The sequence below is a fragment of the Cotesia typhae genome, unplaced genomic scaffold (assembly GCF_013202065.1).
Source record: "Cotesia typhae breed Kobodo isofemale line unplaced genomic scaffold, CoteBio_Ctyphae scaffold_58, whole genome shotgun sequence".
NCBI classification, from domain to species: domain Eukaryota; kingdom Metazoa; phylum Arthropoda; class Insecta; order Hymenoptera; family Braconidae; genus Cotesia; species Cotesia typhae.
This window is the reverse complement of record NW_027423778.1, coordinates 379,201-397,053: the sequence shown is the minus strand read 5'-3', so window position 1 is coordinate 397,053 and position 17,853 is coordinate 379,201. Positions and strand designations below refer to the sequence as shown.

At 29.3% G+C, this 17,853-nt stretch overlaps 1 protein-coding gene across 6 annotated transcripts; it reads left to right on the top strand.

Annotated features, from left to right (window-relative positions):
• LOC141537063 (solute carrier family 35 member F5) lies at nucleotides 1–17,178 on the top strand. 6 transcript variants are annotated; one of them, XM_074257886.1, is made up of 6 exons: nucleotides 1–663; nucleotides 2,244–2,431; nucleotides 7,190–7,834; nucleotides 13,483–13,814; nucleotides 14,564–14,809; nucleotides 16,848–17,178. In XM_074257886.1, the coding sequence occupies exons 2-6, from the start codon at nucleotides 2,345–2,347 to the stop codon at nucleotides 16,918–16,920; spliced, it is 1,383 nt and encodes a 460-aa protein (XP_074113987.1). In that variant the 5' UTR covers nucleotides 1–663; nucleotides 2,244–2,344; the 3' UTR covers nucleotides 16,921–17,178. The 6 variants fall into 6 exon arrangements, with proteins under 6 accessions (XP_074113987.1, XP_074113984.1, XP_074113983.1 ...); XM_074257883.1 differs by having other exon boundaries at nucleotides 1–684; XM_074257882.1 differs by lacking the exon at nucleotides 1–663 and adding an exon at nucleotides 714–1,280.
• The last annotated feature ends 675 nt before the right edge of the window (nucleotides 17,179–17,853 follow it).

Sequence of the window (17,853 nt, the reverse complement as noted above, 5' to 3'; positions counted from 1 at the left end):
TCTTTCATTGAGTAATTAATTTAAATCTTAAAGTAAATTAGGAAAAGATAAATTATTTGACTTCAGTGTCTCAATACTTATATAATTTATTTTTCTGAATGTTTTGAAATGAATCTTCACTATGTGGTATCTTATAAAAAATAACTTTAGTATTTTGACTTGGTTTTTAACTAAGAATGAACATTGATTTGTATAATTACCAAAATTATTTAAGAAATGAAGAAGTTTGGATTAAATGATGAAATTTGAGTGTACTTTTATAAATTTGTGACTTAAGCGCTTAATTAAAAGCTTGATTTAGAAAAAATTTCATAATATTTATTGCAAATATTCTAACTGCAAATATTTGGGATCCATATATTCATAACAAGGGCGTGAGCGTGATTTTCCTTTAATCATAAAACTGTCAACCATTTAGCATTTCAAAAAATTTAATAAACACACTCGTTAACAAAACGCTAATAAATATGGCCATTGCCAGCTGACGGACAAAATCGGCGCATGCGCAATGTAGGCGTGAGGTGATGGTCTGCTTATTAGATATAAAATAATTAATAATTGGAAATTTAATTGTTTTTATGATCGAACAATCACCAATAGTCGTCGAACAAACGATAATTGATCAAAATTAATTAATCTGAGCGATAAAAATAAAGATATCTAGTAAGGGGAGCCAACTTAAGGGTGACCATTTGTTTAATTATTTATAAATAAATAAAAGACGAACAAACAATTTTTACACTCGAACATTAACGAACAAACAATTAAAAATAAAAAAAATCCGAAAATCGAAAAAAGTGGGGCCAAATTCAGTGAGCCCGATTACAGATACTACAGTAAATTTACATATACTTATTTTACATGGAGATGTCGACTCACGGATTTACTTTAAACCTAAATTATCTTTTTACAGAATTAATCTCGAATAGAGTTCTTTTACATTTACATAGACTTATTTTTGCATATAATTATTGTTAAATAGACAAATTTTTCCTGTACAAATATTCCCTAGAAATATATTCAGTAGAAATATCTTACGTAAAGTTCTTTACATGGAGATGTTTTCATGTACGTTTGTACGTGGACGGGAGAACGGAGAAATACATGTTGCCGACTATGTGTAAATTGATTCGTTATTTATTCTAAAAACGACATTGGACACAAGTGCTCGTGTGCAAAACAGTATCTATATCTCCGAAATTTTCGCTATTCTAGTTAGATTAAAAATATCTGGAGGTAGTAGAAATACATGAAATCCGATTGAAAACCAAAGCATGCCGGTAATTTAAATAAAAAATAAATACTAAAAGAAAATTTGGTTAGCATAAAATTATTTTTTACGACTGGATAGTTCTAAAAATTCATCTGTTGTCGTTATTATTATTATATATACCAGCATTTTTAAGAATGATTGTGTGGATCCATAAAAACACTCATTTCTAAATCATACTTTGATAGGTTTCTTATTCAATTGTAGAACTTACTGTTTTAATAACAGAAAATTTTATCCTTTTTTCTGAACTCAATTCTTATAACCAATTACTATTCTTACAATTTCAATATTTCATGATATCTAATTGTGCATAATGTACATTTTAATTCATTAAAAAACAAAATACTCTTAATAGGTGAATCTTTACAAAATGTAGCGGGTTGTTTGTTTTGCTTTGGACAGTGACTTTAAAAAAAAAAAAGAAATATAATTTAATCGAAATTTTTCAGAGTTACTATTTAAAGACGTTGAATAGATATGTTATTATGATAAACTTTCAGAATTTTTATGATCTAAATGAAAATAAATTTTGCTTAAAACTGAAAACGTCTGAACATAACTGATCAAAGCTTGTTTATATTTTCATCGTCAATTTAGAATTATATAATTATTATAATTTATATATATATATAAATTATTATTTATCTCTAATTATAGATAAATAATTATAGCTAGATTAGTATGAATATTGTTCTGTCATTTAAACAAATCTTTAATCAATTCTACAAATTTTAATGAAATACTTAATTTACGTTCTGGATGTTTTGCTAAGATTTTTATATCCCTCATATAAACTAATATCTATTAGATGCCTAAAAAGTATATTTTACTATTATTTCCTAATAATGATTTCTTATAAATCAATGAGAATTTTTGCTATAAATTTGCAGTATTAGGTATTAAAATACTCATATTTATTCAGCATTTTCTCTCAACTTTTTTTTTTAACAAACATTTTTTTATGCTACAGGTTAAATGGAATAAAAGTTAAGCTGACGAGCTCGTCTTGAAACTCTTAGGATGAAAGACAACTTGATGTAGAAAGAAAATCCAAACGGATTCAAATTCATAATGAATAAATCTCAGAAACTTATTATAGGACTTCTAATATTATTATTAGTTAATATTATTTGGATGTCTAGTTCCAAACTCACTCAGGTACTTACACCTTTTTTTTATATACTACCTTCATTTAGTTTTCAAGTTACATTTTTTTTGTGAATTGAAATAGCATGCTTCTGCATTAGTATGATTCTGATGATGAAAATATAGTTGTTTCTGAGGAACAACTTCCCTCAAAAAATAAAAACAAAAAAAAAACAGCTATTCTTTACTCAAAATCTCTTCACATGGATTTCACGATTTTCAAAAATCGATTTTTTGTTTATTGTCTTATATTAAATTTTACAACATCTCTCGAATATTGTCCTATTTCTTTTCATCTTGGAAATAGGGAAGTTTCTAATTGCTCCGAGTAACAGTTTCGGAGATACAGTTTTAAAAAGTTGCGCGCTCAAGACGCTATTTCATTGTCACTCAAAACTTTAAACACGTTTTTCTCAAAACTATGTTTTCAAATACGATTGTCAAGATTTCTCGAGAATTACTCAACCGATCTTGACGAAATTTTAGAGAGATCTTCTTCGAGATATAATTTACAAGGTCTGGGACGAAGAGTTTTTTTTAATTACAACTATTAAAAAAAAAGGCCGCAAAATTTAAGCCAAATTTTTTATTTTTTTGTAAAAACCTCTGCCGAAAATTCAATTTTCATTTTTTTTGTTTCCTTCGTCCAAGTTTTAGTTTGAAGTCTTAACTAAAGGACATATTTTTTTTCACTTCAAATGGTCCTGCTGTCAACGCGGACGCATCTCTTTTCCGAGGGCTCGCCGAAAATGACAGGTCTGAAAGGTCTGAAGACACCCGCCTGGAAAAAATGGACGCTCGCGTTCTCCATAATATCAGAAAATTGGCTTGTAAAGTTCACAAACACATATTGTATAATTTGCTCTATATTATACGACTTTTTAAGTTTCTTACTAGCCTTATTTGTTGAATAAAATTTACAATAGTAGATCATTAGAATTACTAAATGAGAAGTATACTCCATCGTTACTATTTGATTTAATAAAAATTACGATAGTAAAATAGTAAAAATTCCTTCAATTTTCTTTCCGTGTACGGATAGGTAGATTTCTTGTTTAAATATTGAAGAAAACACGTCATTAAAAGCAATTATGTCGTGGAATTTATTTTTATTAAATTTTGCAAATAACAATGTGAAACAGACTACAATAAATAGATATTTAAATACATCTGGATAGATATTTTGGGTAAAAAATAGAATTTGTAAAGATGAAAGTCATTTGATGGCAAAAGTTAAAAATCAATTTATTCTTTATTTTTTTTTTTAATTTTCCCAACTGCGAAATAAATTGAAAAAAATATCATAAGGCGACGAAAAATAGCTTAAATTAAAGATAATTATGTGAATTTTAACATAAATTTGATAGATTTAAGCTATTTTTTACGATTTAAAAATTATTTGACCAAAAAGGGCCGAGAAACGTTAATGTAAAATTTTTCCAAATCCGGAATTGCTTTAAAAAATCATCAAAACCAGGCAAACGATGGTTTCAATTGAAGGTAATTAAATGAAGTTTAAGGTTTCATCTATCTGTTACATCTGGACAATTGATTTCATAAAATCTACGAAATTAAAAATTTTTTTAAATAAAAAAAATTTTCTAACACCCACAACTTGTAAACTAACCGGCCGATTTTGTTCATCTTTTCTTAAAGATGACAAAATTTTCTTAAAATTACGACATGAGACCGGCTACAATAGATAGATTCCTGAAGAAATCTATCTAAAAACCCAGCGGGGTTTTAATCTGTACACTTAAATACATCGAGTGGATTATGATCAAAAAGAAATTTTGAAAATTGGATTTTTGACAAACATCGGAACAAAAAAGTCCGAATTTCATGTATTTTTTGTCAACTTTTTAATACAAAAAAAGTAGAAATTTTCAAAATTTTTTTAATCGTAGTCCACACGGTGTATTTAAGCATACAGATTAAAACCCCACCAGGTTTTTTTTTGTTTCAGATAAGCCCATCAGCTGATATCGTGTAGGAAGTTAGAGTCCATTTTTTCGAGGCGGGTGTCTTCAGACTATTATAATTTTAATTTTACTGAATATTTTTAGCTAAAATTGAACTGTATGCTCTTGAAATATGTATAAATAAATGGTAAAAGTTCCAAGTTCTATCTCTTCATTGGTATTCACAAAAAAATCCCAAAAAACACTCAAAAATTAGGGCGTCAAACCAGAAAACCCCCTCAATAATCTTTAAATAAACACATTGTCGTTAGTTTTTTAATAAAACTACAATAAATCTATACAGACAGAAAAAATTGTTCTTCTTTATTTTAAAAGCTGAGGGTTTTAACTTACGGTTAGACAGCACTCAAAGTTTTTTCAATTTCCAAATATTTCATTTTCCTAATTATATCTTAGATAAATTTGGCGATCCAATAAGATGAAATTTTTGGGAAAGTAAAAAAAACACACAGTCTGACTCCTGACGAAGCTCCAAAGTAGTTCATTTAAAACATTTCTAAAAACTAACTAGAAAAATAAAATACCTAAAAATACATAGACTACTGCCTATCCTTGATAGCGTCCCTTGTGGAAATAATTCTCAGAAAAAACTCTTGAAAAGTCTTTATAACTCTGAATAAGACTTTTCGAAAGTCTTCACATCCCTAACTAAGTAAAGGAAAGACTTAATAAGTCGTCAAAATTCAGCAAAACTCTTCAAAAGTCAAATTTTCCTTGTAATTTCGGACTTTCTCAAAGAGTTATTAAGACTTGATAAGACTTATTCAGTTTTACAGGGAAAGAAGAGAATATTTCTTTTCAAAAAAATTACTTATCAGAATTAAAGAAAATTGAAAATAAAATTATAAAAAAGAATTAATGCATGTTTTGTAAAAATTTTTTTAAAATAATATTTTCATCACGAAAATACTTTGATGGGCATCGAATCACTTATAGTTGAGCAAGTCAAAACATCAACAGCAAATGAAATGCACTTGCTGTTGGAAACAGATACTACTCAAAGAGTAAATCCAATCGGTATTTAATTTGGACTATCAAATATTTAAGTCAACTTTCTAGGTAGGAGAGAATTTTCTATCCACACGCCATCTGCTGGAATTAATTGATACTAACCACATTCTAGTTTACGAATTTACAGTTAGAATCTTTAAGTGTTCTTAGTTTCTAATAGGTCATATTAAGTTTTTATAACTCCAAAACGTCGTGGTCAAATAAAAGCTCCATTTTTTAAAATCAGGCTGGAAACGATAATTTTGCAATCAAAAAAAATTTTTAATTTTCTTCACGGGAAACAAAGAAATTTTTTTTTAAATATATCAAAAGGTTTTTTTGAGACTAAACGATCTTGATATTTATTGATTTCGAAAGTTATTTTTCGTGTTTTAAATTATTCTATTGAAGAAGTAAGAGTCTCTCAAAATTAAAAAAAAAAAAATTAGGAAAACGGTTAACCCTAAACGCCATCCCTGCAACTTCCCGCTAAATCCATACCTAGGCGCTTAAAATTGCATTTTGCATTTTGCAAATTGCATTTTGAATGAATAAACCGATTTTCACGCGGTTGGCGGCATTCGACGCAGTTTTTTTCAGTCTCATATCAAATCTTTGAGTTTGAATTGATCAAACTAGGAATTTTAGAGTAACTCCGAAAAAACCATTTTTTCGGGTTTCTTTTGTCCCCGATATCTCTCGTACGAATCGACCGATTTTGGCGGTGATCGACGTGGTTTTTTTTAAGTTAAAAGCAGATTAGTTTTTGGAATTGATCGGTTAATTAAGTCGTTTGAAAGTTATTCCAAAAAGTGTCGGAGTTATGTTAAAAAAACACTTGTTTCCAAATATATCGTTCAAGATATCTCTCGAACCAATCAATCGATTTTCACGTTCTTGGCAGCGATCGACATAGTTTTTTGAGCTTCAACGATTATTTTACTTCATCGAAAACGGTTTCTTTTCGTTCGGTTTTCTTTCGTTCACGATATCTCCCGAACGAATCAACCGATTTTGACCACACTAGCGGCGATCAACGTGGTTTTTTAAGCTTAAAGGCAGATTAGTTTTTGAAATGAATCGATTAAGCCGTTCAAAAGTTATTCCAAAAAAACCGCTTTCAAAAAAAAATTTTTTTCTTTTTTTTGTAGTTTTCTCAAAATTTCTCAAAATCTATCGGTCCGAATCGGTTGAAATTCACAGGAAATCTAAATGTGAATAAACTTTTTAGAACGCCGTTGGGTAGGTTCCGATCGGCTTAGTCGTTCAAAAATTATAAGCGGTTTTCACACACACACACACACACACACACACGCGCGCGCGCGTACATACATACATACATACATACATACATAGTGACAACATCGCGGGGGTCATCAGGGAAGCTTCCGGTGGCCTTAAAACGTCGAGATCTGAAATCTGATGAAAATTCAATTTTTGCAAAACGGAATGAAAACAATAACTTCCCGATTTTTGAAAATCTTCGATTTTCTCAGCGGAAAGTTAAAAAAGGAAATTTTTCTACTTTTTCATAAAATCACTCATATGTAAATACATCATTATAAACGTACTTTTGTCTTTTTGGAACTAATTAAGATTGCTTCTTCAGATTTTAATCCATTAAAATAAATTCAATTAACCACGTGAACTATTTATTCAATTAAAAATCGTAAATAATTAATAAAATATAGTACTCCTCTTAGATATTAAATGTTGACCATTCTGCTATTTTTATGTATTACATTTTTATTGATAACAAATATTTATTTTACTTTTTTATTTTTCCATTTTATTACAGTACATTTATTCAGAAACAGCATTTAAAAAGCCATTTTTTAGTACATACATAAATCTATCAATGTTAACAATTTATCTACTGGGATTATGTTTTTGGCCTCCATGGAAAGATCAGTGCAACAGATCTTCAACTTACACATTTGTAGATCCCAATGCAGAAGACGAAAATTTTTATTCTGAGGTTAATAATACCAGTTTGAGTGATCCAACGTTTGTTCCAATAAAAAAATCAGCACATCATGATCGTTCGTCTGGAACAGAAAGTGATGATTCTTCTATTCGAGCTGTACGATTTAGTAAATTAGCCGAAGTTCGGCATATGTCTGAAGGAGATGCGATTGAAGCGTTATTATCAAGGCTCAGTTATCCAGCTAGCATTCGTGCTGGGGAGCATGCACGTCGTCAAGCTCACAAATTTTCTATACCAAAAGTCGCTAAAATTGCTTTGTTATTTTGCCTTATTTTATTTATGGCCAACTATACTTTCCAAATTCTACTATCCCGAATGGAAACCGGAAATATGACTGTGGTGTCAGCGGCATCCAGCTTATTCACATTATTTTTAGCTTCATTTTTTCCAAGTAGCAGCAATGACAAATTTTCCATATCAAAATTATTGGCCGTATTAATTAACATTTTTGGAATGGTAAGTAAACAGAAACATTTTTCTTTTGTCGAAAATAAATTTTTTTTTTTAATATGAGATGAAAATTTGTTTGAATACATTCGAGTTCCTTCATCATAATTCTCACAATTCATTATTTAATTAGTGTTTGTTACTTAAAAAACACCATTCGGCCGCATCCGAGACGGAAAGTCAAAAATTTTTGAAAAGTTAGAGTATTATAAGTTAAATCAAACGGAATGTCATCAGGTTTAAAGTAGTGTTTCCAAAAATGAGATATCTTTTCTGAGACAAAAGTTGTCAAAAGACATAGTCACGGAAATGATGATTTTTGACATTTTGAAAATCCCTTTATTTTTTCAAGTACCCACTGGATTATTTCCATGTCATGTTTTTAAATTAAATCTTACGAAACGATTATTTAAACATAATTATGCATTGAACATTATTAATGTTTAATTATTCCGTAACGACAATCATTGCATAATTTTTTTTTGTATTCGTTTAAATTATGTACAGTTCAATATTATTATAGGTTATTTATAATATATGAACCTGTTTTAAAATTTTTATTAAGTTTTGAAAAAAATTAAAATTTTTGAATTTCAAAATGAAGAGAACAATAGCAATATAAAAAGTTTGGAATCTTAAATAAAGAATTCATAAATCCATGACATATATTGAATTTTTTTTTTCTATTATTTAATCAACAACTGAATTTTTCGATTTTGATAATTAAAAATACGTAAAACCTCATTTTATAGGTAAATATGTTTAATATTACATCTATATTAGAGTGATTACGCTCCAAATAAACGTATTTCATTAATCGACTGATTTTACGAATTTCCAAGTTTAGAAACGGCTTATTTCATGAATTTTGAAGCTTAGATCGTCCAATTTCAATGAATTTCAATTTTAGTATCGGCTGAATTTAAGGAGGTACTATGCAAAATCACTTTTCTTACAATATTCTTCAATTCTTGAATACCCGTACTTCTAAGTGTCCTCTATACGAACAAATTTTTTTTAATAGTTCTTGCGGTGTTAATTTTCGAAATATTAGCAATCAAAAATCGTACATCTAACATTTATTCCCTATCCTGACCGTAGTTAGAGTTAGAGTTATAAAAAATGTTTGAAGTTAGCGCTTTTCGATATTTTACTTGAGTGGAAGTAAGTGAGCGATAATCTGTAAAGAGAGACAGCACTAGTGCGTAAGAAAGAAACCAATAGCCATAACCTATTGGTGTCTTTACTTGCCGCAGTACCTCCTTAAGTTTTAATAGTATATTACATGCTTGGAAAGGAGAATAAGAAAAGCCTTAGATCGTATGTATTGTTGGCCGAGGCGAAGCCGAGGTCGACAAACGTGTGATCTGAGGTTTTCTTTTTGACTTTTCAAGGGCTGTATACTATTTTTTTGTCCGACGGAGGCGGGAAGCGGCAACTTTATTTAGCGCAGTGGGGCGAAAGTTGCCACTTTCCGCCCGGAGGGCATAAAAATGGTAATATTTACGACTCTAAAAATTTTTGGCAGTAACACAACTGTACTCCAGATTACTTAACTCTACCGACATACTGTACTCCACTAAGATAATTTGATAACTTAAAAAAAAAAAAAAAAAAAAAAAAAAATACTCAATTCTTTTACTACTCGATACTAACTTCATTCAACGTTAAATTTACTCAGTACTAACTGTATTCAATGATATCTCGACTCAATAATATATTAGAAGTGATGACGGGTTTTTAAGAATCTCTATTCAATATTAATAAAATATTATGTAAAATTAAAAAAATCTCAAAAAATCAAAAAAATTCGAAAATTGCAGTTGTCAAGATGAGAAAAAATCTATTAAGGAGGAATACCATAGTGACGATCGAAAAAAATAGGTGACTTTCGGGAATTTTTTCGACAGGAAAAATAAAGGAATTTGAGGATCGGATTTTTTTTTATTTTATTAAGGGTACATCAAAGATTCTTACCCTAAATTTTTATTGAAAAATATTTAATTATTACAAAGTTATAAACAATTTCGTAGAGCACCAGAAAAAATTTCCCCCTCCACGGTCGGTTCGATAACTCAAAAACGGATCATCTGAAAATTAAAGCCTAAATTGCTATTTAATTAGTAGAGATGTAGTTATCGTCGCACGTACGGACTTAACAAAATTTTTATTTTTATCCGTTAAGTCATTATCAATCGTACTTAATAGATTTCTTCTCATATTTATAACTGAAATTTTTTAGATTATTTTGATTTTTTGCGATTTTTTTTTATTTTAAAACGTTAATGGGACAAGATTTCAAATTCAAATTCAGGAGAACAAAATACACAAAAATCATACTCAGTCTGAATCCAAAAAGTCTTTTCATCTCGATAATTTCGATTTTTCATGATTTCCTGCAATTTTTTTAGGTTTTTCGCAATTTTTTCAAATTTTGACGACTGAACGGGCTAATTAACGTTTAGATTCAGATTCAGGAAATAAAAATATATAAAAATTATATTTGATTCGGGTCTACAAAAATTTTTTCATCGCTGTGACTGCAGTTTTTCACAATTTTTTATGGTTTTTTGCAATTTACTTAAAATTTTGTGGGTGTCCGGTCAAAACTGACTCCAGATTCGGATTTAGCGCCTTAGGTAGGTCCGGTCAAAAGTATAGACCACCTTTTTTTTGTGGGCTAGTGTTATTTATTTAAAATTTTTAAGTTAGTGACATTTTAATGATGCTTTTTTAACTTTCCGCTAAAAAAAATTGAAAATTTTTGAAAATTCAGAAAGTTGTTAGTTTTACCTCGTTTTGCAAAAATAAAGTTAATATCAGATCTCGACGTTTTGAAGTCCTAGGATGCTATCCTGGCTATTCCCGCGATGGTTTCCGTACGGCTGTATTTATGTGTATGTGTGTGTATGTATCTAAACCTCTAATAACTTTTGAACAACTTAATCGATTGGATCGAGATTAGTGACGATTCAAACCATATCATTGCCCTTAAGTTTCGTGAAAATTTGAATTAATTTCTTTCCCTAAAATTTAAGAAATCTTAAAAATAAAATTTTTCAAAAATGATTTTTTCGAAATATCTTTTGATCGGCTCCACCGATCAATCCCAACAACTAATTCGCTCTTAAACTTGAAAAACCACGTTGATTGCCGCCAGTTCCGTCAGAATCGGTTGATTCGTTCAGGAGTTATTGAAAACGAAAAATTTCGAAAAAAGTGTTTTTTTTTTTTTAATGGATTCGGGATTTCTGTCTGGATCGTTTTTGATTAAATGAAATAATTATTAGAGCCCAAAATAACACGTCGATCATTGTCCAGAGCGCAGAAATCGGTTGATTGGTTCGTGAGTTATCTTTGTCGAAAAATGTGAATTTTTCAAATTTCTCTAAAATTTTCTGTCTGATCAGTTTTCGTTCAACAGTTGATCATAGCAGTTGAAAAACTGCGTTGAATGCTACCAACTGGGTGAAAATCGAAAATAATTGTAGTTTGAAAATTTTAATAATAGTGTTTCATTAAACTTCCATCAGACTCTTGAGCTCGAAGAGCTCAAAAGCTTAGAACAGCTAACTTTTAGAACAGCTAACTCTTAGAGTTAAAAAACGTCATAAGTGCAATTTCAAGCACTTAGATATGGAATTAGCGGGAAGTTGCAGAGATGGCATTTAGAGTCAACCGTTTTCTTAATTTTTTTTTCTTTAATTTACTGATTTTACGAATAAGTTTATTTGCAAATTTCTTTATTTTCAAATAACTGTTTTTCTATTTTTCATATTTTACGATACATTCAATTTATTTAAGACATTATTTACGTTTCTAACATTTAAGAAATATTATTTTTTACATTACGATTGTTTTACAAATGGAAAAATTCATGATTTTCACATTTTAGAGTTTGGAGCCCTCTAAATTTAGAGTTGGCAATACCGTAACATAGAAACCGACTCAAATTATTGAACGCGACTATATATAGTAGGCATTTTTGTTGAGATTTCAAAATTTGGCCGAACAAAACTCCTGTTAAAAAATTTTATAAAAATTAAATAAATCCTTAACGCTTAAAACTTTTAACCACTACTTTTTTCGAGCTTCACTCATCTATTTACTCTGTGATTGTAACTGAGAATTTGAAGTACGGATTTATCATTTTCAGAAAGCATTTATTTGATTAAAAAGTTCGTAAACAAACGAATTAATATACTAATTTTTCTGAAATATGGTCAAAATCCCCCGTTTGAGTTTTCAAAAATGTAATCACTACATTATTTGAATTCTAATAGATTAAATCATATAGAAAAGAACGTCACTTTGTTAGTACAATCCAATTTAATTATCAAAAGATTTTTGGGTAAGGGGCTTCACACAATTAATTTCTAGTCTAAATTTCAAGTGGTAGAGACCAAGATAAGATATTATCAAAAGTAAGATTGAAATATTTAATCGACTCACGATAGTTAATTTTATCATTGATTGCAGAACATTTTTTTTTTTAATACCTATTAATTTATATGATGTGTCAAAAATTATGGCCGTTTTAAAGAAATTCATTATACATTATTGAACTATTGCCCATGCAGGAAACCCCCAGAGTTGACAAAGGGGCCAGGCTTGGGTCAGTACTGGGAAACTTAGCTTTGGCGTACCTATATTGGCCCATGCCTGGGCCAGGATGCTTAACCCAGCCTCGGCCATGCCAATGATTACTCAAGCTTGGGCTAAGACTGGCTAACCTAGCCTTGGCCATTCATTGGCGACCCAAGACTGGGCAACCAAGCCTTGGCCGGCCCAATGATTGCTCGAGCCTGAGTCAGAATTAGATTCCCCAGCCACGGCCATTCAATGGGAAATCCAAAGTTAATTAATCATTAAACAATAGAATTTTAAACAGTAAATATTTATTGCTCAACGAATATTTGTTAGCAAACGTTAAAATTGAAAATTCATTATTCAACCAAAACATTTGCGTACCGTCAAAATTGATATAGTCTTTAGAAAATTAAAATATAAAATTTACAGTTGAATTTTTAATATTGATAATTTTAAACATTAAAATTAAAAGCTCTACATCAAAATTAAAATAAAAAAATAACACTTACAAAATTCTTTTTTATCATTTTTTATCAAATGGCATAAACCAGACTTGAAAATTAACTATTATCCAGTTCTGGTAACTAGGCATGGGCCAGTAGTGACAATCAAACGTGGCGCAGTTTTGATTACCTAGCCTTGGGCCAAGATAGGCTGACAAGCTTGGGACAGCCTTGGTTAGCAAGCATGGCCCAGATTTGGCTACCACGCATGGACCAGCCTAGGCGATCATACCTGGGCCAATGATAACAACCAAGCCTGGCACCCTGTTATCATCCCAGACTTTTACCAAAGCTGGGCCAAAGCGGGTTTACGAGCATGGGCCAGAGATTGACAGCATTGCGCCAAGCGAGGCCCATACCTGGCCCCGTCGTATTTTCCTGTATGGGTGATAACCAAGTTACAAAACACTCATGATCTATGGTTTGACCCAAAGAGCGATTTGACAGCTTATTAAGAATATATTTTTTAAATTTTAGTATAAAATATATCATAATTTGAATGAAACTATTTTAAATAAAAGCAATTTCTCACAAATTTTTTTTTTTTTTTTTTGTAATTTTAAGTTTTATATGTTTAAGGTTTCAATTAGCCGATTCAATATAACTATGGATATTAATAGAGATCCTAAGATAATAATTTTAAGTTTGCTAAGCGCATTTTTTCAAACCATTTACGTGGTATTTTTAAAAAAAAATGTTGATTACGAAGACCGAATGGACATACCTATGTTTTTTGGATTTGTAGGCCTTTTTAATCTTACATTATTATGGCCAATTTTTTTCATTCTTCATTACGGTCATTGGGAAGAATTCGAATGGCCAAATAGTCGCCAATGGACATTTATGGTTCTTAATGGATTTATGAGTACATTATTAAGTGAAGTTCTATGGTTATGGTACGTATAAGTTATATATATATATGGGTCGTTCCACCAAATAAAATCATTTTTACGGGGTGATCCCCGCCAATTTTCCGGTCTTCTTCTTGTGGTTCGGACAGTGTATAATTCTTGACGCGAAATTGACATAGTAAACATAACGTAGAAGTTTCATTAATTTTCATCAATTAGCCATCAACGATCAATATTAATAAGTCAATGATTTAATCATTGCACTTGGAAGTTATGGATAAAGAGAGTAAGAAAATAAAGTGAAACATTAGCGTCATCTCTTGGCGGCAAATTCATTAAATAAAAACTAAATGTTAAATGTAAAATTATTTTACTACTTCGAACAATCGAATTATCAATAGCGAGTATTTAGTTTTACTGGATTGTAAAAAAACAAAAAATACGTACTTCGAAAAAATGACATATTTTGTAGGAAAAACTCTTAGCTTTCAGAAAAACATTTTCCTCATTAAAAGAAAAAAGTTTTTCAAGCCAAAAAAGTTGATGAAAAATTTGAAAAAAAAAAAAAAAATTCTTTTAGAATTTCAAAGATGTATAATTTCGAAACGGCTGCATACTACGACCTAATACTTCTAGAAAATGTTTTTTCAAAGTACAAAATCCCTCCACCAAATTTGAAAAAAATCGAAGGAGGTCGTCCCATAAAAGTGATTTTATTCGGTGGAATCAGCCATTTATAAACAGCATAATTTTAATTATTTTAAATTATTCTAAAATTAAAAAATTCGGTTCAGGAGCTGCTTTTTGACATCATCATTAATAGGTATATTATCAGGTAGCTTATTGATACCCATGTCGATGATAGCTGATGTACTTCTGAAAAGGGTTCAATATCCATATATATTTTATTTAAGCATAATACCGATGTTATTAGGATTCTTGACCATATTCTCGCTGTCTTGTTATGAAAACTGGGATCCAATAGTGACTGTTTTGAAACCTCTCCACTCATGGCTGTTGAGAAAAAATAAAAATATAAGGTAATGAATAACAATTTTATAATAATTTTAGAACGTCAGCTTTGTTTTTACCAAAAAAATTATACATCACCGTATAGTTTATCATCAATCAATGGGACAAAGTATTTCATATCTGACCTCTATACATGTCTCATAAAACTTTAAACTTCACTATACACAACTTCAAATTAATTACACTTTCGATTTTCGACTCGTACCAACCACAGCTATTTTGTTTTTTTCTTTTTCAATGAGGCATATTTTACATTTCTAAATACTCACACAATAGAACATTTTTGAAGTTATACTTCTTTTGGCGCGTTAAGGAAAAATTATGAGAGTAAATTTTTACGATGCACACGCATACCTTAACAAAAAACCGACACCCTAAAGTTAGTCAACAGTTTAGTTTTTCAAAAAAAGTTACCAACAAAGTAAAAGTAAGGACATCTGCGTATGCTTGCGTGAGAACTGACAACTGTATTTAGGATATTTATTTGAGTGTTCCTGAACCTACAACATGTGTTTTGTATCAGTCCGAATAAAATATATATATTTAATTTCCCGTTAAGAAAATTTAAAATTTTCCAATAATAGAAAGTTATTGATTTTGGTCCGATTTTCAACAGTCGAGTTTTCTTCGGATGTCCACGTTTTGAGGTCCCGGGAAGCCATTCTCACTACTCCCGTCGAGTTGTCCAGCCGTGTGTGTAGATAAATTTTTGTCGTACGGTTTCTCAAAATCAAATCAACCGATTGAATTCTACGACACGTCATTCGGAAGGGTTTATCAAAACTTGAATTTGGTTAAATTTGAGAGCTAATCCATCGAGCCATTCTGAAGGAATTTAACAAAAAAAAACCAAAAAAAATTTGAATTTTTATGTTTCTTAAAAATAACTTTAAAGCGTGCGAAAAAATCATAATAAAACCATGTATACATTTTTTGTGTTTAAAAAGACTGTGTCAAATGCTTTTTTGAAAATGAAACTCGAACGACGCTATCAAAAGTTATAGTTGTTTAAAAATTCACAAAATTTTTTTTTTTGATATTTTTTTAAGATATCTTCGAAATTTCTCAACCAGTCAATATGAACTTGTACATTTTCTTATTGTACTTTGAAAACTGCGCGGAATACTTTTGTACAAAAAAAATCGAACGCCGCATTCAAAAACTATAGTTGTTTAATAAATACATTTTAGGCTCGAAGAGATCAAAATATGAAAAACTATGCTTTGAACTTGAAAAGCTCAAATACTAACCACAAAACACATTTTAAGATGCTTTAAATGCAAACTTAGCGGAAAGTTCTAGGGTTGGCCTACGCGGTCAACCGATTTCCAGATTTTCTTAATTATGTAGAAATAATTTTTTTTGTGATATTTAAATGAACTTTATTTAACTAGAAAATGTATTATAATAAAACTTTCAATGTATTAAATACGTTTTTTTCTATTATTAGTGTCGTTTTTCTACAAACGTAGAATAACGCAAAAGATAAAATTTTTAGAAAGATCTTTATTTTGGTACACCAAAGAAGTATAACTTCGTACGTGCGTACATAAGTATACACATACTTTTTTTTTATGCTATTAACAGCTGGTCCTTACGATTGCAGCTTAATATTTATCTCCTAGACAGAGAAGAATTAAAAAAAAAATCGCTGCGTAACGTAGTAAATTTTTTAATTACCTATTTTGTAGCCGATCGTTTTTTTTTTCGAAATACTAGTTTGTTTAAAAGAAAAACAAAACTCCAATAGCTTTATAATCATAAGTACAACAAGGATAATACCATTTCCCACAGTGAGTGCGACGCGAGAAAAAGAGGAGGCCCGCTGTTAATCCTTAAGTTTCCCACATCACATCCTTGTCATCCTATTCTGCGTGTAATCTTTTGAGGCAAAACTAAAGCGAAAAATGATCAATTTCAACGTGAATGAAATTTTATTTATTCAATTAAAAGTATGCATGATTTTTTCACTATGCAGTTTTAGTGAAAAGTAATAATTTCTAATAAAAAAAAAACATTCTCTAATGCAAACATTTTTTTTTTTAGATTTCACGATTTAGAAGCTGAACAATCAGAATCTCTTATTGATGGTGAAAACGGTGTTAATCATGAAGCTTAATACAATCGAAAAATTGTAATAATTCATTAATAGGCATTTATTTATAATTATAATTATTAACTTGTTATGATATCATTATCATTATTTTTCAATTTAAAATTTTTTTTTTCATCGAACATTAAGTTAAAACACGTTCTGATTTATAAAAATCACTATTTATATTGTTTCTACAAAAAAGCTGTTTGACTGTAATATTTAGTTCATGTAAAAACAAAAATTTTTAATTTTGTACAGCTTTATGTATGTATATATATATATATATATATATATATATATATATATATATATATATATATATATATATATATATATATATATAGTCATAAGTTTATGGTATCACTTTTTATTGAGATATTATACCATACATTTTAATGTAAATTTTTTTATCGTAATTTTATCTTTCTTTAGATTGAAGGAAAATGCTATTTGATTTGTCTAATTATCAAAATGTAAAATTCATAAAAATATTTCCAATTGATGACACTAAAAAATAAAAAAATTTGAACATCAGTTTGTATCGAATATTATTTTTCATTAATCATGCGGGATAAATAGTATATCATATTAGTACACATTTTTAAGTTTAGTAAATAGCTGGTTGCTTATTATATAATTACAACGTGAGCTTTGTGTGAATTAAACAGTTATTTGGATGTGCATCAAAACAAAAGAAGTAAAGGAGAAGTAATTAATTAAAAATTTATTTATACGTAAAATTTTGAATTAATAATCATTATACAAAAAGATTAAATTAAATCTTTCAATATATTTGAAATTAAATAAAAATAATTTATTGATTTATGTCGATCCCATGTTCATTTTTCTAAGTTTTTAAGTAAAGTTATTTCTATCATTTAACATTTTTGTACTTTATAAAAACAAGTTATAATTTTTTTTGTCTCGGGCAACTTCTCCCCTCCCCCCCCACTCCAA